This window comes from Cyanistes caeruleus, chromosome 6, assembly GCF_971803275.1.
Source record: "Cyanistes caeruleus chromosome 6, bCyaCae1.hap1.1, whole genome shotgun sequence".
Classification (NCBI taxonomy): Eukaryota; Metazoa; Chordata; class Aves; order Passeriformes; family Paridae; genus Cyanistes; species Cyanistes caeruleus.
In genome coordinates this window covers 53423510-53446385 of record NC_141706.1, presented here as the reverse complement: position 1 = coordinate 53446385, position 22876 = coordinate 53423510, and the positions used below count along the sequence as shown (strand labels likewise).

General features: G+C 40.0%; 1 protein-coding gene across 3 annotated transcripts in view; it reads left to right on the top strand.

Annotated features, from left to right (window-relative positions):
- The window catches only part of BTBD7 (BTB domain containing 7), a 52102-nt gene that overhangs the window by 23164 nt on the left and 6062 nt on the right, over positions 1 to 22876 (top strand). For 2 of the 3 annotated variants that reach the window (XM_086893134.1, XM_086893135.1), the window contains exons 3-10: positions 1104 to 2183; positions 11118 to 11326; positions 12482 to 12557; positions 14839 to 14999; positions 15304 to 15447; positions 17278 to 17467; positions 20791 to 20969; positions 21619 to 22047. In XM_086893134.1, the coding sequence (XP_086749260.1) occupies positions 1104 to 2183; positions 11118 to 11326; positions 12482 to 12557; positions 14839 to 14999; positions 15304 to 15447; positions 17278 to 17467; positions 20791 to 20969; positions 21619 to 22047 (2468 nt within the window). Of the gene's footprint in view, positions 1 to 1103; positions 2184 to 11117; positions 11327 to 12481; positions 12558 to 14838; positions 15000 to 15303; positions 15448 to 15675; positions 15790 to 17277; positions 17468 to 20790; positions 20970 to 21618; positions 22048 to 22876 lie in introns of all 3 variants that reach the window. The other variant, XM_086893133.1, reaches the window with a different exon arrangement.

Here is a 22876-nt window from a genome sequence, read left to right as displayed (position 1 = left end):
TGGGAGTTGGGTTTGTGTACTTCCTTTTCTCTTTTCTTGTCATGACTGAGGTTCTTCACCATCTGGCTTAGAGTGAAAGCCCTGTAAATAAACTTAAATTAGAAAATTACCCTTAAACAGAAATATGACTCACATTAAAGCTATGTTTTCTAAACTCCTTTTTTTTTCCTAAAACAATACTTTGGTTTTCCATTACTTGTGGAAATGCAGATTCCAATTCCTTTTTTTTCTCACTGAATTGCTATTGGTATTAGTTCATAATATAATGTCCCTATAAATTATTTTTGAGAAGAAAAATAATTATATGTATACTTTAATTGTATAATGCTCTGTTCAAAGGAAGTCTTTAATAATACAGTAAGACTTCCATTCTCCATATTCTTTGTGATGGTGTGTATGCACAAGTTAGTATTTGTTCTGTGGAGAAGAGGCTATTTTATGTGTTTGACTTCAGCGTCACTTAATTATCAGATGACAGGATTTTTACTTTTCTTGCTGAATTTGCTCAGAAAATTATCCCTGAGTTTTGGTACTGTGTTCTCTTTTTTTTTTTTTTTTTTTTTTTTTTTTTTTTTTTTGTGGCTATAATTGTCTGATGCCAGGTATGCACCTGTTGTTTTTATGATGCTTAATGCTGGAACAGAATTTGAAAATACTTTGAAGGGGGGGATTGCTAGTATTTCAATGAGATATTAGGCTTAGAAAAAGTTAATACAATTACACTTTTAATGTTACAACTGCAGTATTCTCTTCCTGCTTAGATAAGTGTACCATAGGCTACAGAGCTACATCAACTGGCACTGCTTGGTTCTTATAATTGAATATATTTTAAAAAAACCCAGCCAACCAATAAAAAGATTTAAAAATCAAACCAAAACACCCTGAAACCCAGCAAACTATAACTTTGTAGGTGCATATAAAAGGCTTTGTTCTTAATGGCCAGGAAAGCTTTTCAGGTCAGGTTTTCAGTTGTCAAATTATTTGATATTCGGAGAAGGAAAAACTGGATAACTTGCAGAATCATTGACGGAGTATTTAGGTGTTATGGACCTTCCTTTTAAATTTAAAGAATAAATGTGTTCAATTTTCCTTTTTGCCTTTAGGGACATCATCCTACTCTCATCAAGGTTTTGGCTGTGAATCAAAGCTGTATAGCCTTGATCATGGCCATGAGAAACCTCAAGACAAGAAAAAGAAAACCTCTGGCCTTGCCACCCTCAAAAAGAAATTCATTAAGCGTCGGAAATCGAGCCGATCTGCTGACCATGCCAAGCAGATGCGTGAGCTCCTCTCAGGCTGGGATGTCAGAGATGTTAATGCATTAGTAGAAGAATACGAAGGAACATCAGCCTTAAAGGAACTTTATCTACAAGCTAATTTGGCAAGACCAGAAGCTAGAACGCTACAAAAAGACATGGCTGAACTTTATCAATACAAATATTGTACTGATGTTGACTTAATATTTCAAGAAACTTGTTTTCCCGTGCATCGTGCGATATTGGCGGCAAGATGTCCATTTTTTAAGACGCTGCTTTCTTCCTCACCAGAGTATGGGGCAGAAATAATAATGGATATTAACACAGCTGGCATAGATATGCCTATGTTTTCTGCTTTGTTACACTACCTTTATACGGGCGAGTTTGGAATGGAGGATTCGAGATTCCAAAATGTTGATATTCTTGTGCAGCTTACTGAAGAATTTGGAACACCAAATTCCTTAGATGTTGACATGCGCGCACTGTTTGATTATATGTGCTACTACGATGTGGTTCTTAGCTTCTCATCCAACTCTGACTTAGTTGAAACTTTTGGTGGAAATCAGAACTGTCTAGATGAAGAGCTCAGAGCTCACAAAGCTATTATTTCCTCACGGTCTCCCTTTTTCCGTCACTTGCTGCAGAGGAGGATACGAACTGGTGAAGAAATCACAGACCGAACTCTACGGACTCCAACTAGAATTATATTGGATGAATCTATCATACCAAAAAAATATGCTAAGGTCATTTTGAACTGTATGTATACAGATGTGGTGGACCTCTCCGTTTTGCACTCCAGTCCTTCTGTGGGCAGTTTAAGTGAAGTCCAGGCTCTCGTAGCAGGAAAACTAAACATGACTAGGGCTGAAGAAGCTATGGAGCTTTATCACATAGCACTGTTTTTGGAGTTTAACATGCTTGCACAAGGTATGTAATACTGTCCTCACTGTAGAATATATGACCTTATTAGAATAAGTTTTAGCAATTTTTCATGTAGGGATGCTTATTGTCAGCTGTCAGTGGCTGACAGTTCCTTTAGAAATGGAATTTATTTTCCATCTGTAAGTTGTTAGTAATGCATCTATTTCCTAGGGACAGAAGAGATTTAGTTGTATGGTGCATCATTGTTGAGATATGTTAATTTTATCAAGTGTGTATAACTGGTATTGATATTTCTAATGCTTTTCTGCTTTCTCTAATCCATTTTTTGGTGTAAACTACAGAGTGATCCTTGTTGAGAGAAGGAAATATTTAGACTTGTTAGGAAGTGTCTGTGTATGTTAACAAGGCTGTAAACTTGATTGACATAAACTACAGAAATAGTCAAAGACACCAACTCTGCAATCTTGCTGTTGGAAGGAAAACTTAAAGAGCTTAATTGCACTAATCTTAGGTCTTTAATGTCTGCCCCTCTATGAACAGAACTGAAGGCAGGGTCAGTCAGTATTTTCAGACATAAAGTTTAGAAAGTTTTACTACTTCCGTTATTCTTGAAGATCATTCAAATCTTGATTACATACAACCTCCTGAACTGAATTACTGCAATCTCAGGTGAGGTGTGCAAGCACTGATCAGTGAACTGATGGCACTTCTTGTGGTGGCAGGAGTTTTGCCTGCAGTTTTGTCTGATGGTTTTTGAGCTATTTAGTGGCCATATGATTTATAATGAAGTGTGGAAATTGCTTCAGGCCTTGTTGATGGGGAATTAGAATTTTACTTTTGAGCTGAGAAAGAAAATATCAGCAACATAATTTGTTTAAAGTAGTTAATTTTTTTTTTAACAAAAGTAACTTTTTACAGTAGATCTGTACATCCATGACTTCTAGCTGTCAAATTAAATTTGACAAGATAGAAACCATATATTATAAGCTATAAAGTAGTGCTAAGTAAAACAGGAAACTTGATAGAGTGGACAGGAAAGGGCAGTATAAGCACTGCATGAAGAGGTCATATTTTTAATGGGTTCTCCTAATAGTTACATGAAACTGAGAGTGATGAGTGGTGAGAAACTAATAGAACTACCGTAGCTCATGTGGAGTTCGCCATTAGAAAACTAATTTTCAGATTGTGCTGAAAGCTGAAATAATTGTTCTGCAATAAAACTGACACAAGTCAAAGGGGATGTGTTTTCTGAGGTAACATTCTACGGGATGCAATTAGGATGTTCTTAGGCTCAGAATCATCCAATCATAGAGCAGCCCAGGTTACAAGGGGCCTCAAAAAGTCATAGAATCCAACCTATCCGAGTGAGAAAGGGATCCTCGGTGAGATTGTCCAGCATTCTGTCCAATCACTTCTTGAAAACCACCAGTGATGGGGACTATACTGTGTCCCTGGGGAGATTGTCCTGGTGAACTGATTGTTCTCATTGCAAAAACACCTTGTGCTGAGATGTTTTCCAGTGCAACTTACACCTGTTGCTCCTTGTTCTTTTCACGTGGCTTCTTGTGAGAAGAGGCCCTCTGTCCTTTTTATAGTTGCTCTACAGTTGCTCAGGGTCTGGGAATACTATGACAAGGTCCCCTGAGCCTTCTGTTCTTGAGGGAGGGGAGACCTAACTTGCTCAGTCTTCCCACATAGACCAAGTTCTCCAGTACTTTGATCAACATAATGGCACTCCTTCAGACTCTCTGTTGTCTACCTGCATCTTTCCTCTTTTTGTTGTTTCCTTCTTAGTACACCTAGAAACTTCATGTTTCAGAAGGGGCAAGAAGTTTCACTATAGCTGAACTATGGTATTAAATTAATAACTATATGATATGTGCAAGCTAATAGCACTTGAGAACAACTCTGTAGATCAGCTGAAAGCCAGAAAGGAAAATGGGTTGAAATTAAAGAGGTGATGGCGTTTCTCAATTTTGGTGCATGCACATTTATACAAGTGCTAAAAGGATTTAACGTGCTCAGAGAATACTAATGAGAGAATTAAATGGTGAATGAAACCCTCAGTGAGACACTGAATAATTATGCACTGTTTCATAAATGAACAGGGTGCAATTCTTTTCCTCAGATTGGAAACCTAAACTGGAACAACTGTGATCTGGAGGTGTTCTGATGAAGCAGTGTTAGTTATAGCAAAGGAGAAAAGCAGTGACAGATAGAGAACTTTCAAGAGAAACTTAGGTAAACTTATAGATAGGAAAATGGCTTTTATTTTCTATGTTAGTAAATACTGAAAAATGAGCTCTTATTTTATTTGGTGCTGAGTTTGTTTCTGCTCACTTTGAGCTCTCTTGGATCAGCATGTCCCTAAGCTAGCACTCTTGTCAGTAATCCACTGCAGAATGGTGCTGCTCTGGAATGTATATTCCATGAGTCAGTGGTAACAAGATTTCTACTTTTTCCAGGAAGCTTTCCCCCAGTACTACCTCTAGGAGAGTAGAAAGAAAGGCAGCAGCAGGAGCTGCACTGGGATTGCACCTCAGCAGCACACTTGACTGGGTGAAACCAGCGAGTGCAGAAGTGCAGGCTCAAGCTTGGTGGCCCTCTGGATGAGCTGGAGCTGCAGTGTTTTGAGGGTGGTCATAGGGAGGAGGTAGAGGATGTAGTGGCATTCAGAGGCATTCGGTAAATCCCTTTCTGACCACAAAAGTAGTGAGATTGAGGGGTGGTGCTGTTGTTATACATAGGGGAGAAATGCAGTAAGATCAGCAACTGTTGAAATCTATTAAATTATCAAATACTTGAAAATGTAGGTTTGGCACTCCTTCAGATATTGAAATTCTAGATGTTAACTTCACCTAATTAGAATTTTACAAATTGGTACTGCATTCCCTAGCTACCGGAGAAAGTAGTAAGCACTCTGTAGAGCTGTATGTGCCAGTGGAGTCAGAATAATAGTTTCATACTTAATTTGCAGAGTTCATGTTTAGGTCATTGGTACTGTGCAGGCACAGAAGAACTGTTCTGGTATAATCTTATAATCAAAATTAAAAGGAAGCTTATTTGGTCAGGGAGAACTCTATGCCTGCATGTGACTGAGATCACTTAAAGATGTGCTTTTGTCATGACCACTGTTCTTGTTCCTGACTGAATTGTAGCATCTTGTCCTCATTTATTATGATTCTTAAAATGAGGTAGATGGGAGATCTTAATTTCAGTAGCGTCCATCCTATTCCCTGATTTCACATCTAGCAGACTTTTATGTTGGAAGCTGTCACTCAAACATCTGACTTCTAGTGTTATGCAGAGTGATGAGGAAGAGACAGCATTGTGTAGGTGTTGGAGGCCACAGAGCAGACAGTTCTCCTGACATCTCCTGACATCCTGACTTTTGGCAGTGTTTTTCCACTCTGTGGTGCAGCAGGTGTCCAGTTCTGCCCAAGTACTGACTGATCCCATCAGCTGGCTTTCTCAGTAGCTGATGTCTTAAGTTTCTTCTCTAGATTTCCACACCCTCAGCTAAAGTTTTTTGTTTCAGTTCACTCCTCCTAGCCAATTGCAAACTTGCAAAGGCTTGTCTCCCTGGTTTCATAGAAAATATTTTGGGCTTATTAATGTTATGTCTGGATACTCTTCCCAATTAATTTCTCTCACTTGCACTTTTGCTGGGTGTTTGTAACTGAGTGTCAAGTGAAGTTGATGTTCTTTAAAGCTTCTGATCAGCTGCTTTTATTTTTAACAGATTTTTGTTTGATTTGTCTTCAGGGACCTTTGTAAGTATCCAGACGTTGCAATTTTTCTTCAGTTTCAGCAGATGATTCAGCTTTGAGTATTTCCATGGAAATTTTCCCATTCCTAACACAGTGGTACACCTTTTTTCTGACTTGCGATTTAATACATAGTTTCCCTGTGGTGAAGATAGTGATAGTATGAGTATGTGCATTAAATCTTTACTGTCCAAGTAAAGCAGGACAACCTTTATCTAGAATTTCCTTTGCCTTCATCTTGATTTGTTTCAGCTGAGGGTTGTCACTTACCTTTCAAGATAAACTGAAATGGATGTTTGAACGAACTCATTTGAGTAAATGAACTAATCAGCAAGCATATCTGGTCAATAAAGCTGGTCATACTGAAACCCATTTGTACCTAATGGGACTGACATTGTTTTTAGGGGTCCTGTGGTAGTTGTTACTTTCAGAAGTGAAGCTCTTCAAGGCTTTCACAGAGACTATGTTTATTAGAATCGTCTCCAGGAAGTTGGAGCACATCCCATAGCAGAATGTTCCTGTGCTCTGCCTGCCTGTTTCTGCCCTCTGCTGCAGTTCTTCTGTCTTCATGCTACCTTGCTGCTCTCTGTCAACTGTACTGGTGCAATTATTTTAACACACTGACTCACAAAGTTTGGGTTCAATATCGCTTACCCTTGCTCTTCTGTAGCACAGTTACTACCCGATCAGTTCCCTAGTCCTGTTCATCACACGTTTTTAAAATACTCCCCACTTCCAGTCTTACTGTAGTGCCCTACTATTGCAGGGAAGTTTGACTTCAGGCATGTTAGTTTTATTAGATAGCTATATTACATATGTGAATCCTCTACTGCATCTTAGCCCTGTTGCCCACTGTCATGAATAGTCCCACTGAGGTGCTACACAGAATGTTTTGCTGTGATAGGCTTTTGCATACTGGGACCTTATGAAACAGTTTTGCCTGATAACCTTTTCTGTCACCTGTTAAAAAAGCCTTCTAAAGTAAGAATGACAAATAATTCAATTTCTGACTTTTTGCTTGCCTTTGCTTTTATATTAGGAGTTGAGTTTACTCTTGACAAATATAAGAACTTAGAAACTTTATTGTAAAGCCTTATTCAGTACCACAGCATTTGATCTAGAAGCAGATATTGCCTGACATCAAAGGTACTCTTGGTCTTAGGAGGGCTGAAATACTGAAATGCCAGGGATTTCACGGTAGCAACATTAAATACACATTCAAAAAAATTCAAAATCTGGTTCCTGTGATTGCCAGCATGGTCTCTCCTAATGTGACAAACTTAAATCATTGAATAGCTTCTAGATTCTAGCTTCTAGAATTCTTACTACTTTTTTTTCATTGGCTCTACTAGTGTGCACCAGTTTAGGGGGAAAGTCTTCACCACAGAATGAGTTCAGTCAAGCTAATAGTTTTGTAGTAAAAGCTTTGCTTAATGATGCTTCTGCTAATTGTTGAAGACAGTTAACTTGTCAGCTGTTCTGATCCCAGGTCGCTAGCTAGAATGCTAAATGTGGACTCAAGCTATTTCTGTCTGGAAGGACTGTGGGACTGCATTTGAGAGAGAACTGTGAAAGCAGACAGGACTTGATGGTAGGCAGGCTCCATTGGCATCCAGCGAAAGGAGTGCATGGAATAGCATAATTTGTGCAAAATGTGATCATTAGCCTTCCTTTTTGTAGACTCCAGGTTGACACTCTGAAGGCTAGTAATGGTCACAGAAGCTTCTGAAACACTGCAGATGGATTTTGGGAAGGCTGTTGCTGCCTGAGTATTAAAAAATAGTATTCACAAGAAAATATGCTCTGTTCTACTGTGAAGAGCAATATTGTGGCTATTAGATGACTACTTTTTTTGCCAAGTGGCTGATTGTTAAAGCAGAAAAAACTTCTGCCAAAAAAGAAAGGAAATTGGATTCTTTCCATTTGCTAGCTTTTCCAAAGCTAGAATTGGGTTGCCCCAATTTATTTAGAAGCTCAAAAAACACTTTAATTATTACCTTATGCTTACTTCAGAAGAAATACTTTTAATAATCCTACACTTCTGACCTATTACTAAATTTACTTGGGAAGAAGACTGTTTCATTTGCTAGTCATTCTTAATGAGCTTTTCACCTGATGTCATATTATTGTTAGTTGTGCAATAATTGAACTTGACAGAAGAATTGAGACTGAGTTGATGTACTGTTTCTATAAATCGGTGTTGCTCAGACCTTTGGAACTGCATTGCTGGTGTGTTTTCAGGGGGAAGGCATCTTTGCTTCAAAAATAAATGTAAGATGAAATACTAGGAATGACATTAATTTTGAGATAAGTCTCTGCTCTTGTAGTTTGAGTTTCCTGGTGACTGATTTCAGTGTGTGGGTTTACTGCCTTTGAAATGGAGCAGTCCTTACGTATGATGTTTGGAGTTCAGGGAAATGCTGTTTCTGCTGAAGTCAGCTTGCGTGCAAGCAGAATAATTGCATGCAAAAAATTATGTTAGGATTTAGCAAGGGAAGGCTGAGTGCAGATGACCCTAAGTAATGGTTTCAAACTATTTTGTTTCTTATTCATGGGAGTCAAACTCCTCTCTTAAGCAAATTGCAACTAGTCACCGCTTTCATTCATGTGTCAGGTTTGCTGCTAACTTAACATTTTCCTTTCTTGAGCCCCAAAAGGAAAGCTGAAAGAGACTCGCATGACAAAGTTAAATGCAATGTCAGCCCTTTGCTGTTTGGGTAAAAATGGATCCTGAAGTGGAAAGCTTCAGACTTCATTTATTCATTTTTCTGACACATGCTGAAGTATTTCAAGCTGTTTTTGATGATAAGTGGGATTTTGGATGGTTTAGTTGTTTCTTGTTTGTTTGTTTAAGGCTGTTTCTCAGGTTCTTGACCAGAAGTTTTTAAGACTTAAAAAAACTTCATCCTTTAGGAATCTGGGGAATTCCCCCATTTAGAGGGGGCAGTTTCACTAACCTGTACCTCAACCCACAGAGTGTATTTCAGAACAGTTCTCATGCTCTGCTCTTACCTGTACCAGTGATGACTGGAGTGATGTTCCAAGTGCCTCCAACCCATCTTGGTTGCCTGTGCCCTACTCACTTAAGGCCAGTGCTTGCCATGCAGATTAGAGGTCAATGTCTATAATGAGTAAACTAGTCATAGTGACAATAATACGTGACCTCATGGAGATAGGTGGCTCTGAGAAGTGCCATACTATTTCAGTATTTCACTATTTCAGTAATGGTGAAGGACAAAGCAGTTGTGTTGAAACATGACTCACCACTCATCCCTTTGTCAGAAGTAAATGGAGAGTCTGTCTGGGGATGCACAGTGTAATGCTGCATGTGCTGCATTGGTCAGAAATATGTGGGCCATGGATACCCCTTCTGTCAATGGCTGCATTCAGTTTTCTTTTTCTTAGGTGAATCAGACATGTGGAGAAAAAAACCATCCAGCTGCTTGTTGAGGAAAGTTTTGTTTAAATATAAACTGGTGTAAAATGCATTACTATTGGGGGACAGACATTACTCTTATAAATTGCTTTAGAAATTTAATAATGATTGTGTCCAAAACTGTGTATACATTCAGGCATATTCCTGAAAAGCTTAGAAATTTTTATTGGTAGAATATTGTTCTTACAATTACCATACTGTGGTTGTTATAGGATTGGGTACAAATATGTGTGTCTAATAGGACAGGTAAATTTAAAACCAATCATGTGATTAAACCATTGCTTTCTACTACCTTCTTAATCCTCCTGTTTAAATTCCTGTTTTTAGTAACTTTACTTCTGCATAGTAGCGCCTTTGACAGATTCCCTCCTACTTGAAGAAGCTTGTTCACTTGTTACTACCTACTCCTTAAAAACATAGCTTTCACATTATTAGTAACAATGGAAATTGAATGAACACTGTATATTCTGTATGCTGCCCCATGTAGAAAAGTAATATTTTTCTTTTATATCTGTTATTTGTTGCTAGTGAGTTTTATCTGTATGCAGCCAGTGCAAAAATATGCAGCATCAGGAGACCCATCTTTGTCTTGACCAGTGTTGAGATTACTCAAGACTTTTGCTCAGCTTAGTTCAAGAGCTCAGCAATGTGATACACATACCTAAACAACAAAGTTTACTTTTTAGGTATCTTTGAAACTGGGAGAAAAATGATGATGTATAAGCAAAATTGCAGTGTAGACATGTAGCTCTGAACTGTCTGGGGACCTCTTATAGGCACAGCTGTAATTTTGTGGCTGTAGTGGGTTGACACTGGAATGTATAATTCTGAGAACTTTTTTCTTTAAATTGCTATCTTTGTGCTAAACCAGATATACACATGAAATCAACAAAGTGTTATTGGAGACTTAAAGTTATCAACGTTGTGGTACCATCTGTCTTAACTCTGTAGTCCCAAGTACCCAGGTTTTCAGCCCTCCCACAGTACATCTTCCCTCATTTCTTCCAAATCAGCTCCATTTTCCTTCAGGAGTTTTAATTGTACTGTCTCTCCTTCAGAAGACATGTACCCTTGTGAAAGAGTAGATCCTAATAAAGCAGTGGGTAGGAAGAAACTGTAGCAGACTCCATAAATCTGACTCCCTTCTGCCTCCTTGTCAGAATGTGCTCCCTGTTCTGGCACCCTCTGTGCCTTGCTGGATACTGAGGCCATTGTGGTGGCTGGAGCAGCCATCCACTGCTTTCTGCCTTCTGTGTGTCAGAAAATGATGCTTTGCTGCCCTCATCCTGTACTGAGTAGCCAAGTACCAACACTGTTACAGCTTGTGTTTATTCTTCTCTGTATGGTCTGTCTCAGGAAGGTCTGTGAGCAAAGTGGTATGGGCCCACCTTTGTTACAGATCAGGGGTTTCTGTGAATCTACTGTGAACAACAGTGACTCAGATTCTCAATGTTAAAATGTGTTAAACACTCAGATAACAGAAGGGAGTTGTGATTGGGTTGAACTGCCTTTCCAGTTGTTTATCCAGGCATGCCAGCAGCCATGATGCTTCATGTGCCTTTAGAAAGTAAATAACCATGTAGTTGGAATCATAAACCACTGTTAAAATTATTGTACTTTTAGTCAAAATATAACCTTGTTTTCAACCTTGAGCTGTAGGGCACCTGTCTTTACTCTCACTGGGTGTATATGACCCTTTCTTAGGCACATGTATTATTCCTTCAGGGTCAAAGTGCCTCTGTAACAACATTGCTGATTGTTGCCCTTGTTTCTTAGGCTGTGAAGATATTATTGCTGAGAGCATCTCACTGGACACCTTAATTGCCATTCTGAAGTGGAGCTCTCAGCCGTATGGTTCCAAGTGGGTACATCGCCAAGCGCTACATTTCCTCTGTGAGGAGTTTACCCAGGTCATGACTTCAGAGGTCTTCTACGAGCTCAGCAAGGACCACCTGCTCACAGCTATTCAGTCTGACTATTTACAGGTAACCTGCAATGCAGAATGCATCTGGTCCTGCTAGGAGCAGGATGTATTATACCATCACTAGGAAATGCTTGGGAGTAGTTGATTTTAAATTGTAGGCTGAAGAGGGCTGTACGCACTGAGCACTCCTTCTATAATGTGTAAAAAATGAAATGGAAATAGTGATTAAGAAAGTTGTTTTGTTCTTGGCTTGTAAAACAACCCCAATGTGGTATATGCTGTTGCTTAGAAATCTAATAATAGTTTATGAATGGATGCAAAGTATTTTAAACACAGCATTTCTGAACCTAACATTTGCCTTGCTTGTTTAAGAGTTTTATAAAATTACATGGTGGGAGTAGTTTTGCTGTAACACCACACATGCTAATTTGGGGCAGTGGGAACTAATAAATGAGAAATGGTTCAGAAAACTCAAACTTACTTTCATGGAGAGAGAAAAATACCTTCTCTGACAAGTATTGCAGAAATTTTTAAATTTATTTTTGTGACTTGCCTTCACTGATTGTGTGGTTTTAGGGAGAGAGAACTGTACGGTCCAACAGAGATCCTGGATTTTTGCTGCCATTGCTCATCAAGGGGAGATACCTTTATGATGACTACCCTTTAATAGCTTAAAGATTACTACATTATTTTTTAACTGCATTCATCTCAGTCTTACTTTTTTGTAAAGGATTAAGTGCTAGAGATTATTTACAGTGTTTTTTTAAAAAGTTTTGTTTTCTTACAACATTTAAAACAGAAATGATGGTTAACAGTACTGTTGATCTTCCATGAAAGCTTATATTGCTGAATTTGTAATGTTAAAAGTTTGGAGCACCCAGAGGTAGATCTGCCCCTTTTAATTAAATTTAGTAATTCAAGCTTTATACCTGTAAGCTTCCATACTAAATAAAATTTTTCCTTCTGTACAAACCTTATTGCTCCTCCTAGGGATTCAGTAAGTAATATGAATCTAGAAATTATGGTGGTGATATACCTGTAGTACAACTTAAATATTAGGAGAAAGTGTTAAGTAGATCATAAAGTGCAAATACTTCCTGCTTAGGTAAAACCGTGTTTCTTTAGAGCTGTAAAAGACCTGTGGGGTTTTTTTGTCTTTTGTGTGTGTGCATGTGACATTAAGCATATACAGATTACTGACTTCCTCTTTCTACAGGCAAGTGAACAAGATATTCTTAAATATCTGATTAAATGGGGAGAACACCAGTTGATGAAGAGGATAGCAGATCGAGGTGAGGATCCTTTAAACCAAATAAACCAAAATCTGTGGCAGTTCTGTTTTGTGAGTCGCTTGTAACTTAGGGAAATTCAATCTGCTTTGTCCATAATATAATCAAAACAATTGCTCTTGCTTTCTTTAAAGGTTTTGTTATCTAAAATGAGAACACAGTATTCTGAGGGAGATGGGAGTGTTTAGTCTGAAGAAGAAAAGGCTTAGAGGGGATCTTAGCAGAGTCTATAAATATCTAATGGCAGAAAACAAAGAAAATAGAGCAGCGCTTTTCTCTTGGCATCCAGGACAAGATGAGAGGCAATGAGGCATTAACTGAAATCCAAGAAATTGTGAAGATGGTCAGACACTGGCATCAGTTGCCCAGATTAGTTGTGGGATCTCTGTCCTTGGAGGTATCACATCCCAGCTGGAGACAGTGAAGGGCAATGTGTTGAACCTTCCCTGGGGAGGTGTGGGAAGAGGGCATTGTTTGTGACTTCACCAGACTTTTAGAGGTCCTTTCAACCTCTATGACTGTCTGATTTTGAAGTCTGGTTGGTTTCCTGTTGTCTCAGAATTATTTTTCTTGTAACCAATTCATCAAATAAAAACCCCTTCAGTATCTTGTTATCCAGGCTTCTCATAGTAGTGTTACTCTTAGTTTACTGTGTCAGCCTTCCGCTGCAGTTTGAGTGTGTCTCTGACAGGAATCTGTGGTAGTGAGAAACAAACTAACAAGTGGCACCAGTGTTTTCCCTAAAGTAGATGTAAATGTATTTTTATGAGCCTAGATGCACATTAGTGCTACAGTGGTAACTTCAGGAGCAATCTTACACATGCTGGATATGGGAAGTAGGTTAAACACGTATGTCCCAAATAACAGATGCAAGGATCCTGTAGTTCATCTGCACTAAGAAGTGTCAATCACATAATGCCAGAAGAGGAGCAAAAGAGAAGAACCTGCCTAAGTAAAAACAGAGCAGTACTGGTGTAACTACTGTCTTGGGAAGGCTGGCTGTGCTTTTGAAATCCACTGTTACTGCTTGCAATACAACTGCTTTGTCACGGACATGTTTTATGAAATGCAACAAAAAATTAGTTAAAAGATATGCTGCTAGTGTCCTGACTAAGTATTAACCTATTTCCAAAACAGGATTTTCCAAGTGTTTGTCCTAGGGCACAATGGAACATAATGGATCCAGTTAATCAGTAACACACCTGGGCTGGGGCAGAAGCTGCTCCTTTGGGATCACTGCACAGCTTCTTGCTCTGACATTCATTAAGTAAACAGCTCACATCTCTTATCTGGGATCATCAGATAACACAATAAGCAAAAGCAGAAGTAGTGACGCCAAATTCTGTCAGATTAGGGCCAGATTTAGTCTGGTAATTTCATCTAAATTCTTCAGTGGCGCTCCTTCTATTGCAGCTCTGAATGTGCGATGCTGTCGCTAAAATGCCACAAAGCATTAGAGAACGTAATGAGCTGTGGCTAGAACTTGAGCTGCATGTACTGAGGGAGGGTGGGTATGTCTGACAGGTTTCCGCAAAGAGGGAAACTAGTCAGTCAAATTGAGATTGGGCACAATACCTAAAATACACATGTGGGCTGCATGGTCATTTTGCTGTCTCCAGGAAGATGCCACTTCTGGTAGGAATAGCTGTCCTGTGACCATGAGAGCAATTTGAATGGGCTTGACACCATGTTACTGAGGCGGCTTACACAAGGAAGTGAGAATAATGTATTCCTGAAGACCCTTCAGACTGTAATTTGTAGAAAGTGTCTTTGAAAACTGCTGGGGAAAGGCAGAGGAGCTTCAGGAGAGAGTCCTTGGGGGAACTGCTAGCAGGAAGGTACAACTGCTTTCATAGCATAATTCTTAATAGAGTTTTCCAAGTGTTTATCACAAATGCTATGTTTGTATTTTCTGCCTGGCTTACACTTTGAAACTGGCAGCTGTGCCAATGGCCTGTGCTGGTATAAACTGAACCTGTCTCTGTGGATGCTTCATATAAGATTTTAAGGCATGAGGTAGAATCATAGAGCCATTTAGGTTGGAGAAGGCCTCCAGAATCATGGAATCCAACCTTTGACCAATCCAGTCAGCTGTCAACTAGACAATAGCACCAAGTGCCATGTTTGGTTGTTAGTTTTGTGGAACAGTGCTGATGAGCACTACTGATGAATGATGAATGAGAATTTTCCTTCCTTTACTGTAACTTTCTGTAAGCCCTGTGCCTCTTTCTATCCTCTTTAAAATTTCTAATGAAAACTTACCATGTCTTGTTCCTTCCCACAGAGCCTAATTTACTCAGTGGTACTGCTCACAGTGTGAATAAAAGAGGTGTGAAGAGGAGAGATCTTGACATTGAAGAGCTGAGGGAGATCCTGTCTCCACTTTTACCTTTTGTCCGCATTGAACACATCTTACCCATGAATAGTGAAGTACTGAGTGATGCAGTAAGTCAGTAGTCTCATATAAATACCATCTCTGCATTCTTTGTACTTCACATGTTACAGTGTTCAGCTGTGATAGTCTTTTTGCTTTGCTGGGTGTTGGTTTTGTATATTTTAAGGATTAACTTCTAAAATGTTATCATTGAGAGTAATAGATGTATAACACTTTTTCTGGTGTTCTTTAAATCTATCAAAAGGTTAAAGAAAAATCAGTGGTGTAAGGATTCAGTGTAAAGAATGCATTTATTGAAAGCTTTTACCATATTAATATTTAAAAAAACATAAAACTCTTTCTTGATTCTTAAAGATGAAGAGAGGCCTGATTAGTACTCCTCCTTCAGACATGCTACCAACATCAGAAGGTGGAAAATCAAATGCCTGGCTGCGGCAAAAAAATGCTGGAATATATGTGCGGCCAAGACTGTTCTCACCATATGTGGAGGAGGCTAAGGTAATATCAGCAACACTTGACTGTTGACAGATTGGGGGTCATCAGGGGGTTCTGTAAACAGGGAAAGATTTTGGGATGTTTGTGTCTCTTTACATGTACTGGCCTAAATACTAACATTTTCAATTTAACAAGACTTACAAGATTGATCATCAGGCTCAAGTCTCTAGAACTGGTCAGAAAAATTTCAACAAAATTTTTTTTGTCGAAATTGAAATGTTTGCAAGACAGATCTTGATGAAATTCCACCGGAAACAAAGCAGCGTTCTGAGGGAAACCTCCCTGGTTTCCAGCCAGTTTGCCGGCCCAGCTCCTCGGCAGCCCTCCCGGCAGGCGGATGGCAAGGTGAGAGCCTGAGAGTCCCAGTCTGCAGCTAGTCAGCAACCTTGGTGCCAGCTCTTTCAGGCTCCCCAGCTCCCCTCAGAGCTGGGTGGGAAACTGCTATTGCACATGGCAGAGGACTGATATTTCATCTTCTTGTTTGATTCAGAACATACCCAAAATCTTGTGATCCTCCACAAAATGGAATTAATATCCTGTGTTCAATTTGAATAAAGTCCTTTGTTTCCCTCTCAGGCAGTCACTTCCCTATTTAATTTCTTGCATGAGCACTGTCAAACTGAAGATCTTGTAGCATTTTTGGTGGTGATGTTTGGTGGCAGGGTAGAGATGGTGCTGTGTGGGGCAGGAATGTGCCGTGTTCTGTTTGATGGATTGGGAGCCTTTGTGTCGCTGACCAGTGCCAGCACTTCAGGTAGCTCTGACTTGAGTTGAGAGCTTGTGAGTCGCAACAGGGCAGGTGACAACAGAACAAGAGGGTTAGGTGAAGCTGTGTACATCATTACAGGCTCTGACATCTGCTCTGGTGAATTTGGAGCTTTTGCCCTGTGCCTAGGAGAGAAAATATTTTCTAAAGGTATAAGATGTTGATGTACTCTGTGAGGGAAGGTAAGAAATAAATCTACTTTGCATTTAGGTCAGTTAGAGAGCACCATGTAGCACTAAAATAGCAAAGACCAGCTGGTTAATATGTTCTCTTTGTATCTTGGATTGCTAAAACTAACAAAAACACGATAAAAGCTCTGACTCTTAGTTTTCAGGTATATGCTATGGGAGTGCTTTAGTATTTATCCAAAGTAAAAAGTGCATTCTAACAGCCCCCATACATACCTCTGTCAGAATTCCTACTTGTTAGTACTGGTTTCCTATTATGCTGTTAATATTTTTAAAGCTTTTTAAGGCTTTTTAACCTTAGAGGGAGCACTCTCATATGTAGTCTCTGGTAACTTTGCTCCTCCTATAGATAGTTTAATTACTGTAAAATGAAAAAATTGTGAATGATTGATTTTTGATCTTTTTTCTTTTTTTTACTTGCCTCCTAGTCTCCCATTTTTTGAAATAAATTCATTTGATCTTAAGTAAGAATCTTCAAAGGGTAGGCATAAATCCTTTTCTGTTCTTTAAGATGTCTGAGGGAAATATGTTTCATTTTCAGGCTAGTGCCTTCTACTCCATGGCACAGGAAGTTGAGACTCAGAAGTCAACCTAGAAGGTCTGGCCTTGAGAATGTCAGTTCTAATCTGAAAGGTTAAAAATAAGCAAAGTGTCCTTCTCAAACTATTCTTCTGCCTGTTCTTAGCTCTGAAACTCAGCTATGGTCATGACTGGAAAATGGAATAGAAAATGCTGATGAAAAGCCAGATGTTGTTTGTGATCTGACAAAGTTACAATGGTGTAGCCATGGCTGGACTTGTGTTGCTGGGGCTGTGCTTGGAGCAGAGGCAGTGGGGTGTGTGCAGTGCCTTCACGAGGCTCTGCTGGCTGTCGTTGCAGTCGGTGCTGGATGAGATGATGGTGGAGCAAACGGACCTGGTGCGCCTGCGGATGGTGCGAATGTCCAACGTGCCCGACACGCTGTACATGGTGAACAACGCGGTGCCGCAGTGCTGCCACGTGATCACCCACCAGCAAGTCAGCACTAACCAGACCAGTCCTCCCTCAGTTATAGCCAACGAGATCCCAGGTAAGCTGCTGGTCGCTTCCTGTGCCCAGGATCTCCTGGGACTGTGGGGGCGCTTGGGCCTGCAGGCACCGAGTGTCAGTTACAGTGTTTCCTTGGAGGGCAGTTCTGCACCAGGAATAGTCCTTTTGCTTTGATCTGTCCTAAAGACATGAACTGGTTTTGGATGGCAGAGTAACTAGTTATAGAGTCCAAAACCCTTGGACTGGTGAAACACAGTAGAACACTTGCTGGAGCCTGTCTCTCTATTCTCAGAATTTTCTACAGGGTTCTCAGTTTTCTACAGACAGTTGTCCAATATAGGTAAGATTTTGAGTCTGGAAAATTTCTTTCAAAAACCAAAAGCCAGAGAACATAACTTGTAAGGAAATCAGCTGAACTCAGTATGCCAGAAAAGTACTGGAAGTGGGCATTTAAAACACATAGACTTCAATTTACCAAATCCACTTCAGCTTTGAAGCCAAACCGACTTAATTCCTTGTGTAAGAATGTGTCAGAGTACATTTTTATAGGCTCAAGTAAATATGGCCTCTCTTGACTTCAGGATGATTGGTGTGACATTCCCCATAGGCAAGCCAGGAAAATATACACTAAATATATTTTGTCATTTATGCATATGATCTTTTGGTGTCAGACTGAAAAATGTATCTAGTAGGGTTCCTAAAGCATTTAGCTCTTTCTGCCTTTCCCCTGTCCCATTAATACTCAGTGTGCATAGAGAAAACACTGGCACAACTTGAAACTGATGGCAAGTTGTAAGGGTCAGTGGGTGTTTTGGAGGGTAGGATTAGATAGCTAAATGACCAAGATTAAATTTTAATTCAGTGAAGGAAGTGGAAAACACTGTGCCTATGGCATTCCCCATTTTATAACCGATTTGTGTATCAGTTATGGCTCTCTTCAGTCAGCTATGTTGCAAGGAAGTAGATGAGCTATTCTTACGGATGATAGAACCATGGCAAAAGTAATGGATTGAAATTGCTGCATGAGAATTTAATTTGAAGTGTTAGGAAGATTCAAAACACTGTTTAGTTATAAGATTTCTAGGAAAATCTGTAGAATGGTTTTGATCTGTTTGCTTCTTGTAGTCTGGGAAGAAATTTGATAAAGCTGAAAATGAGCGTCTGAAAACTTCTGTTTGAAAAATTTGATAAAAGTATCAATTGTTTGTTTAGAAATTTGGAGCTCTCAGCAAAACTGTGGCATCTCAGCAGTGCATTATAGTGCTTGGACTTCCTTCTCCAGAAAAGTGTAAATATACTTAGCATAAATTGAATATAAAGTATTTCATATAAGGTAGGACTTTGATAACACGTTGCTCAATCTTAATTTCCAAAGAAGAAAGACAGCAAGTTCTCAGAGATCTTCAGTGTTTTGCCAAAGTTCTCAGGTTCTTAAAAAAACTGGCTCTGTTGACAAGCATGAAACATCTTGACCAATCTTAAACTCCCCTGTATCTTGATTCTGTACAATTTAATAGGTAGGAATTGTTGCCAGTCCTTTGGTTTGAACATAGATAGGAGCTCTGAGCCTTGCCCGTAGTTGGAGCACAGGATTTGTGTCCTGTCAGCTGTCTGCTTTGCTTAGTTCTGTAATTAAGCAAAAGAATTGATTGGTTTCCCAATGTCCTTTTGCTAGAATGAGCAGACAGGGCCAGTTAATGTGAGGAGATTAATGCCTGTCCCAAACTGTGACTTGTACAGGAATCCATCCTGAAGCATAGATGGAGCACAGGGACTGTTGGGGGGAGATCTGGGCAGCATTGCCTCTGTGGCCCTTGGGCAGGGCTCAGAACAGGGGGTGCTTCACAGCAGGGCTGTTCCCTGTCTGTTCCTGGCATCTCCTTGGGCCCACTGCCTGAGGACTGTATTTGCACAAACCTGCTGGCAGTGTGCTTCAGTGCTCTTTCTGCAGCACTATCGTAAAATGAGTTCAGCTGAAGCCTCCTTTAACTTGAGGCCAGGTTCTGCAAGTGGTTGGGTTTCTTTACACATTTTCCTGTTTCAGTCTGAATTAGAAATCTTTCAACCAAGAGAATTGTATTTTTTTTATATACATAATCTTTCTTCCATGTGTTTCACATGAATAATAGTAAAAAAAAAACCCAAAAAACCCAAAGCAAACCAAGGTTTGTATTTTTATGCCTACTAGTTTGGATAAGTGTTTCAGGCTTCTCTTAGATCCTTTTCTTTAAGTATTAGCAAAATGCTGGCTGTAGCTAAACATCTGACTGCTAAGCCAGGATTTTTCAGAAGCATTTAAGTGTGTGGAGGGTAGCATAGAAAACTTATTCACAAGACTTGAAGACTGGTTAGAATGGGTTCCTTCCCTCCCCTCTCAGTAAAGGAACTTCACTGAGGGGCAAATATTTTGTACTACATATACTTCTCCTTCATGCACCAACGTAAACTGTGTGAAATTGGGACCAGTTGTGATTGTGTGGTGTTGGGTTTTCTCCTTCTCTGTAATGTCTTTTCACACTATTCTTGCTGTATGATCTGTTTAATTGTTACGAGTTTTCATTATGGACATATGGTCATGGTCATACCTAACACTTGTAAAGCTGGTAAAGGATCAGACTCCAGGACTTAACACGCTCAGAGATCTGGATTTGTCTTCTCTGTTTATATGCACATTTTCCTTAGGAAAGAAACACCACAGAGAAATATTCATCATCAAACAGCAGTAAGAAGTGGCATGAGAAAGTTTTGCAACAGGATAAATACCCAAAATTATACATGGCTTTCTTTTGGAATGTTTGTTTTTTTTTTTTTAATTATTTCAATATGACTGCATAAAACAATTTTAACAGGTTTTTGTTGGCTTACAGTTTGTGTAACTTTTGTAAAATGCTCTTTCTCTAGTTACATACTGGTGTTATGGTCTTGTGATTATAGAACTGCATTAGAAGTATGAAGTGTATGCCAAAAAAATCAATGAATTCTTGGCCTGTGCAATCCATGAGGGAACATTCAGTTGTTATTTAAGGTATCCTGCCCCCACCTCAAATCATGGAATTCCTGCATCATAAGGGATTTACAAAGAAAGCTCTATTTGTGGCTCATTCTAGCAGAAGCTGGAGAAGTGGATATGTTTTTATCATTTGTATGATGTGTGTTATCCCATGTGGCTTAATGATGCTCCATGGAACATGGGTAAGTTGAACTGTTCTTGGCAGAATGGTTCTTAGAAAAAGAAAGCCAAGGCAGCCTGATGTTAGATTTTTCCTTCAGAATAAATCTAACCATTGCAATCAAACTTTTACTGTCTCACAGTTATAAAAAGGACTCTCTCTTATCCCCACCCATTCTCTGTTATCCCTCCAGTTCCCAGTCTCCTGGTTGTGAAAGAGATGATCAAGCGGCTGCAGGAGCTGCGGCACACGGAGCAGGTGCAGAGAGCCTACGCTCTGAACTGCGGGGAAGGCGCCACCGTCAGTTACGAGATCCAGATCCGTGTGCTGCGGGAATTTGGGCTTTCTGATGCTGCTGCTGAGCTCCTGCAGGTATGAAGACTGTGTAAGACTGTGAAGGGACTTGATTGTGTACTCTGCAATAGAAGTACTTGCTGTGTATACATGCAGGTGCACAAGTGCTTTGAAATGCCTGTGTGACTGTCCAGGTGCAAACACCAGATGCGTTTGATGTATGTGATTTTATAAAGCTATAAAGTGCAATGTATAGTTTTCTCAAGAGTCATTGCCATTCAGGAGGCTCTTATTGACACAAATTTTGGGGACAAAATAAAACTGCTAAAGAGGGAGTTGATGAGAACAGTAGAACCATAACTTGAAACCTAGATTATTATTTATTCTTAAGACAGAGAGGAGAAAAAGTGGTAACTTTGTTGTAGGTTGGCACAGTGCATGTCAGGACTGGGAAACTGAAAAACCCTCTTCTGTTTATACACCAGTGATAAAGGAAATGCATTTGTTGGTCAACTTACGGTGAATCTGATGCTTCTTCTCTTATTTTAGGAAAAACCCTAATCTATTTTGCATGGTAGCTGTAGTCACCTTGAGTGTTGGTGAGCTTGTATGTAGCGGAGCTAGGCAGTTACAGTATTAGCATGTTTCCGAGAGTGTTAGTTCAGGAGATTTTTCTAGATGGTTTCCTACTTTGTCTTGTTACATGCTGGGTTTTTTACCTTTGCAGAATCCTCACAAGTTCTTTCCTGATGAGCGATTTGGGGATGAGAGCCCACTGCTGACAGTGAGACAGTCTGGACGATGTCGCGTCAACAGCACTCCCGCTGCAGAAACCATGTTTACAGAACTGGACTCTTTCGTGGCCTTCCATCCACCATTGCCCCCTCCTCCACCTCCATACCACCCACCAGCAACTCCTATTCACAACCAGTTCAAAGTGGGCTGGAAACAAAGGGTGCCAAGTCAACATCCCTCCCGTTCCTTTTCCTACCCGTGTAACCACTCGCTGTTCCACTCGCGCACCGCCCCCAAAGCTGTGCCGCCTGTTTACCTGCCCGCCGTCAAGGCAGCGCCTCCCGACTGCACCAACACCGCCGCTCTGGGGCGGCAAACGGTGGCGGCAGCAGCAGCAGTGATGGCAGCTGAGAAACAAGTAGTAAGTGTTTTGATTTCTCCTCTTCTGCCTATTTCTGGCTGCTCAAAGTACCCCATTGAAGGAGCTGGAGAGAATTCTTATGATGAAGTAACTTGGCTTTGTTAAGTAAAAGAGCGTCTTCATTGGTTAGGAGGTTTTTCTACCGAACTCTCTGTCAGCATTCTCTATGCCAAAGGCATGCCCAGATCCCTGGGAGAATGAGCATTCCAGGGCAGGAGCATTACTGAAGGTGCAAATGACACTCAGGAATCTTCTGAAATCTTAGAATCACAGAATATCCTGAGTTGGAAGGGACCCACAGAGTCTGTTCCAGTGCCCAGCCACCCTCTGGGTAAGGAACTTTTTTCTAATATATCCATTCTAAACCTCCCCTGACACAACTTCAGGATATTGCCTGAGTCCTGTCACTGGTCACAAGAGTGAGAGTCTGCCCCTTCTCTTCCCCTCACAGAAAGCTGTAACTGCAGTGGGGTCTCCCCCCAGTCTCCTCCAGGCTGAACAGACCGAGTGACCTCAGCCACCCCTTGTGTGACAAATGTCGTTTGCACTACACTAAAACAAAGCATAAGCTAACTTCAGTAGTGGACTGCACACTGTAATTCACAGATAGAAGTAGTGGGAATATTGTGACTATTCATAGGTAGGTAGCCTGAAGTAAACAGGTTGCCTTTACACATGTGTGAAGAGCATGAAAACTATACAGCTGAGAAGTATTTGAAAAGGAATTGACAAGCAGAAATAGGTAATTGCTGATACAGAGCGGTTTGTTACAGTTTTTAAAAGCAGTCATTATCATTGCTGAACTACAATATGATGCAATAAAAACAAT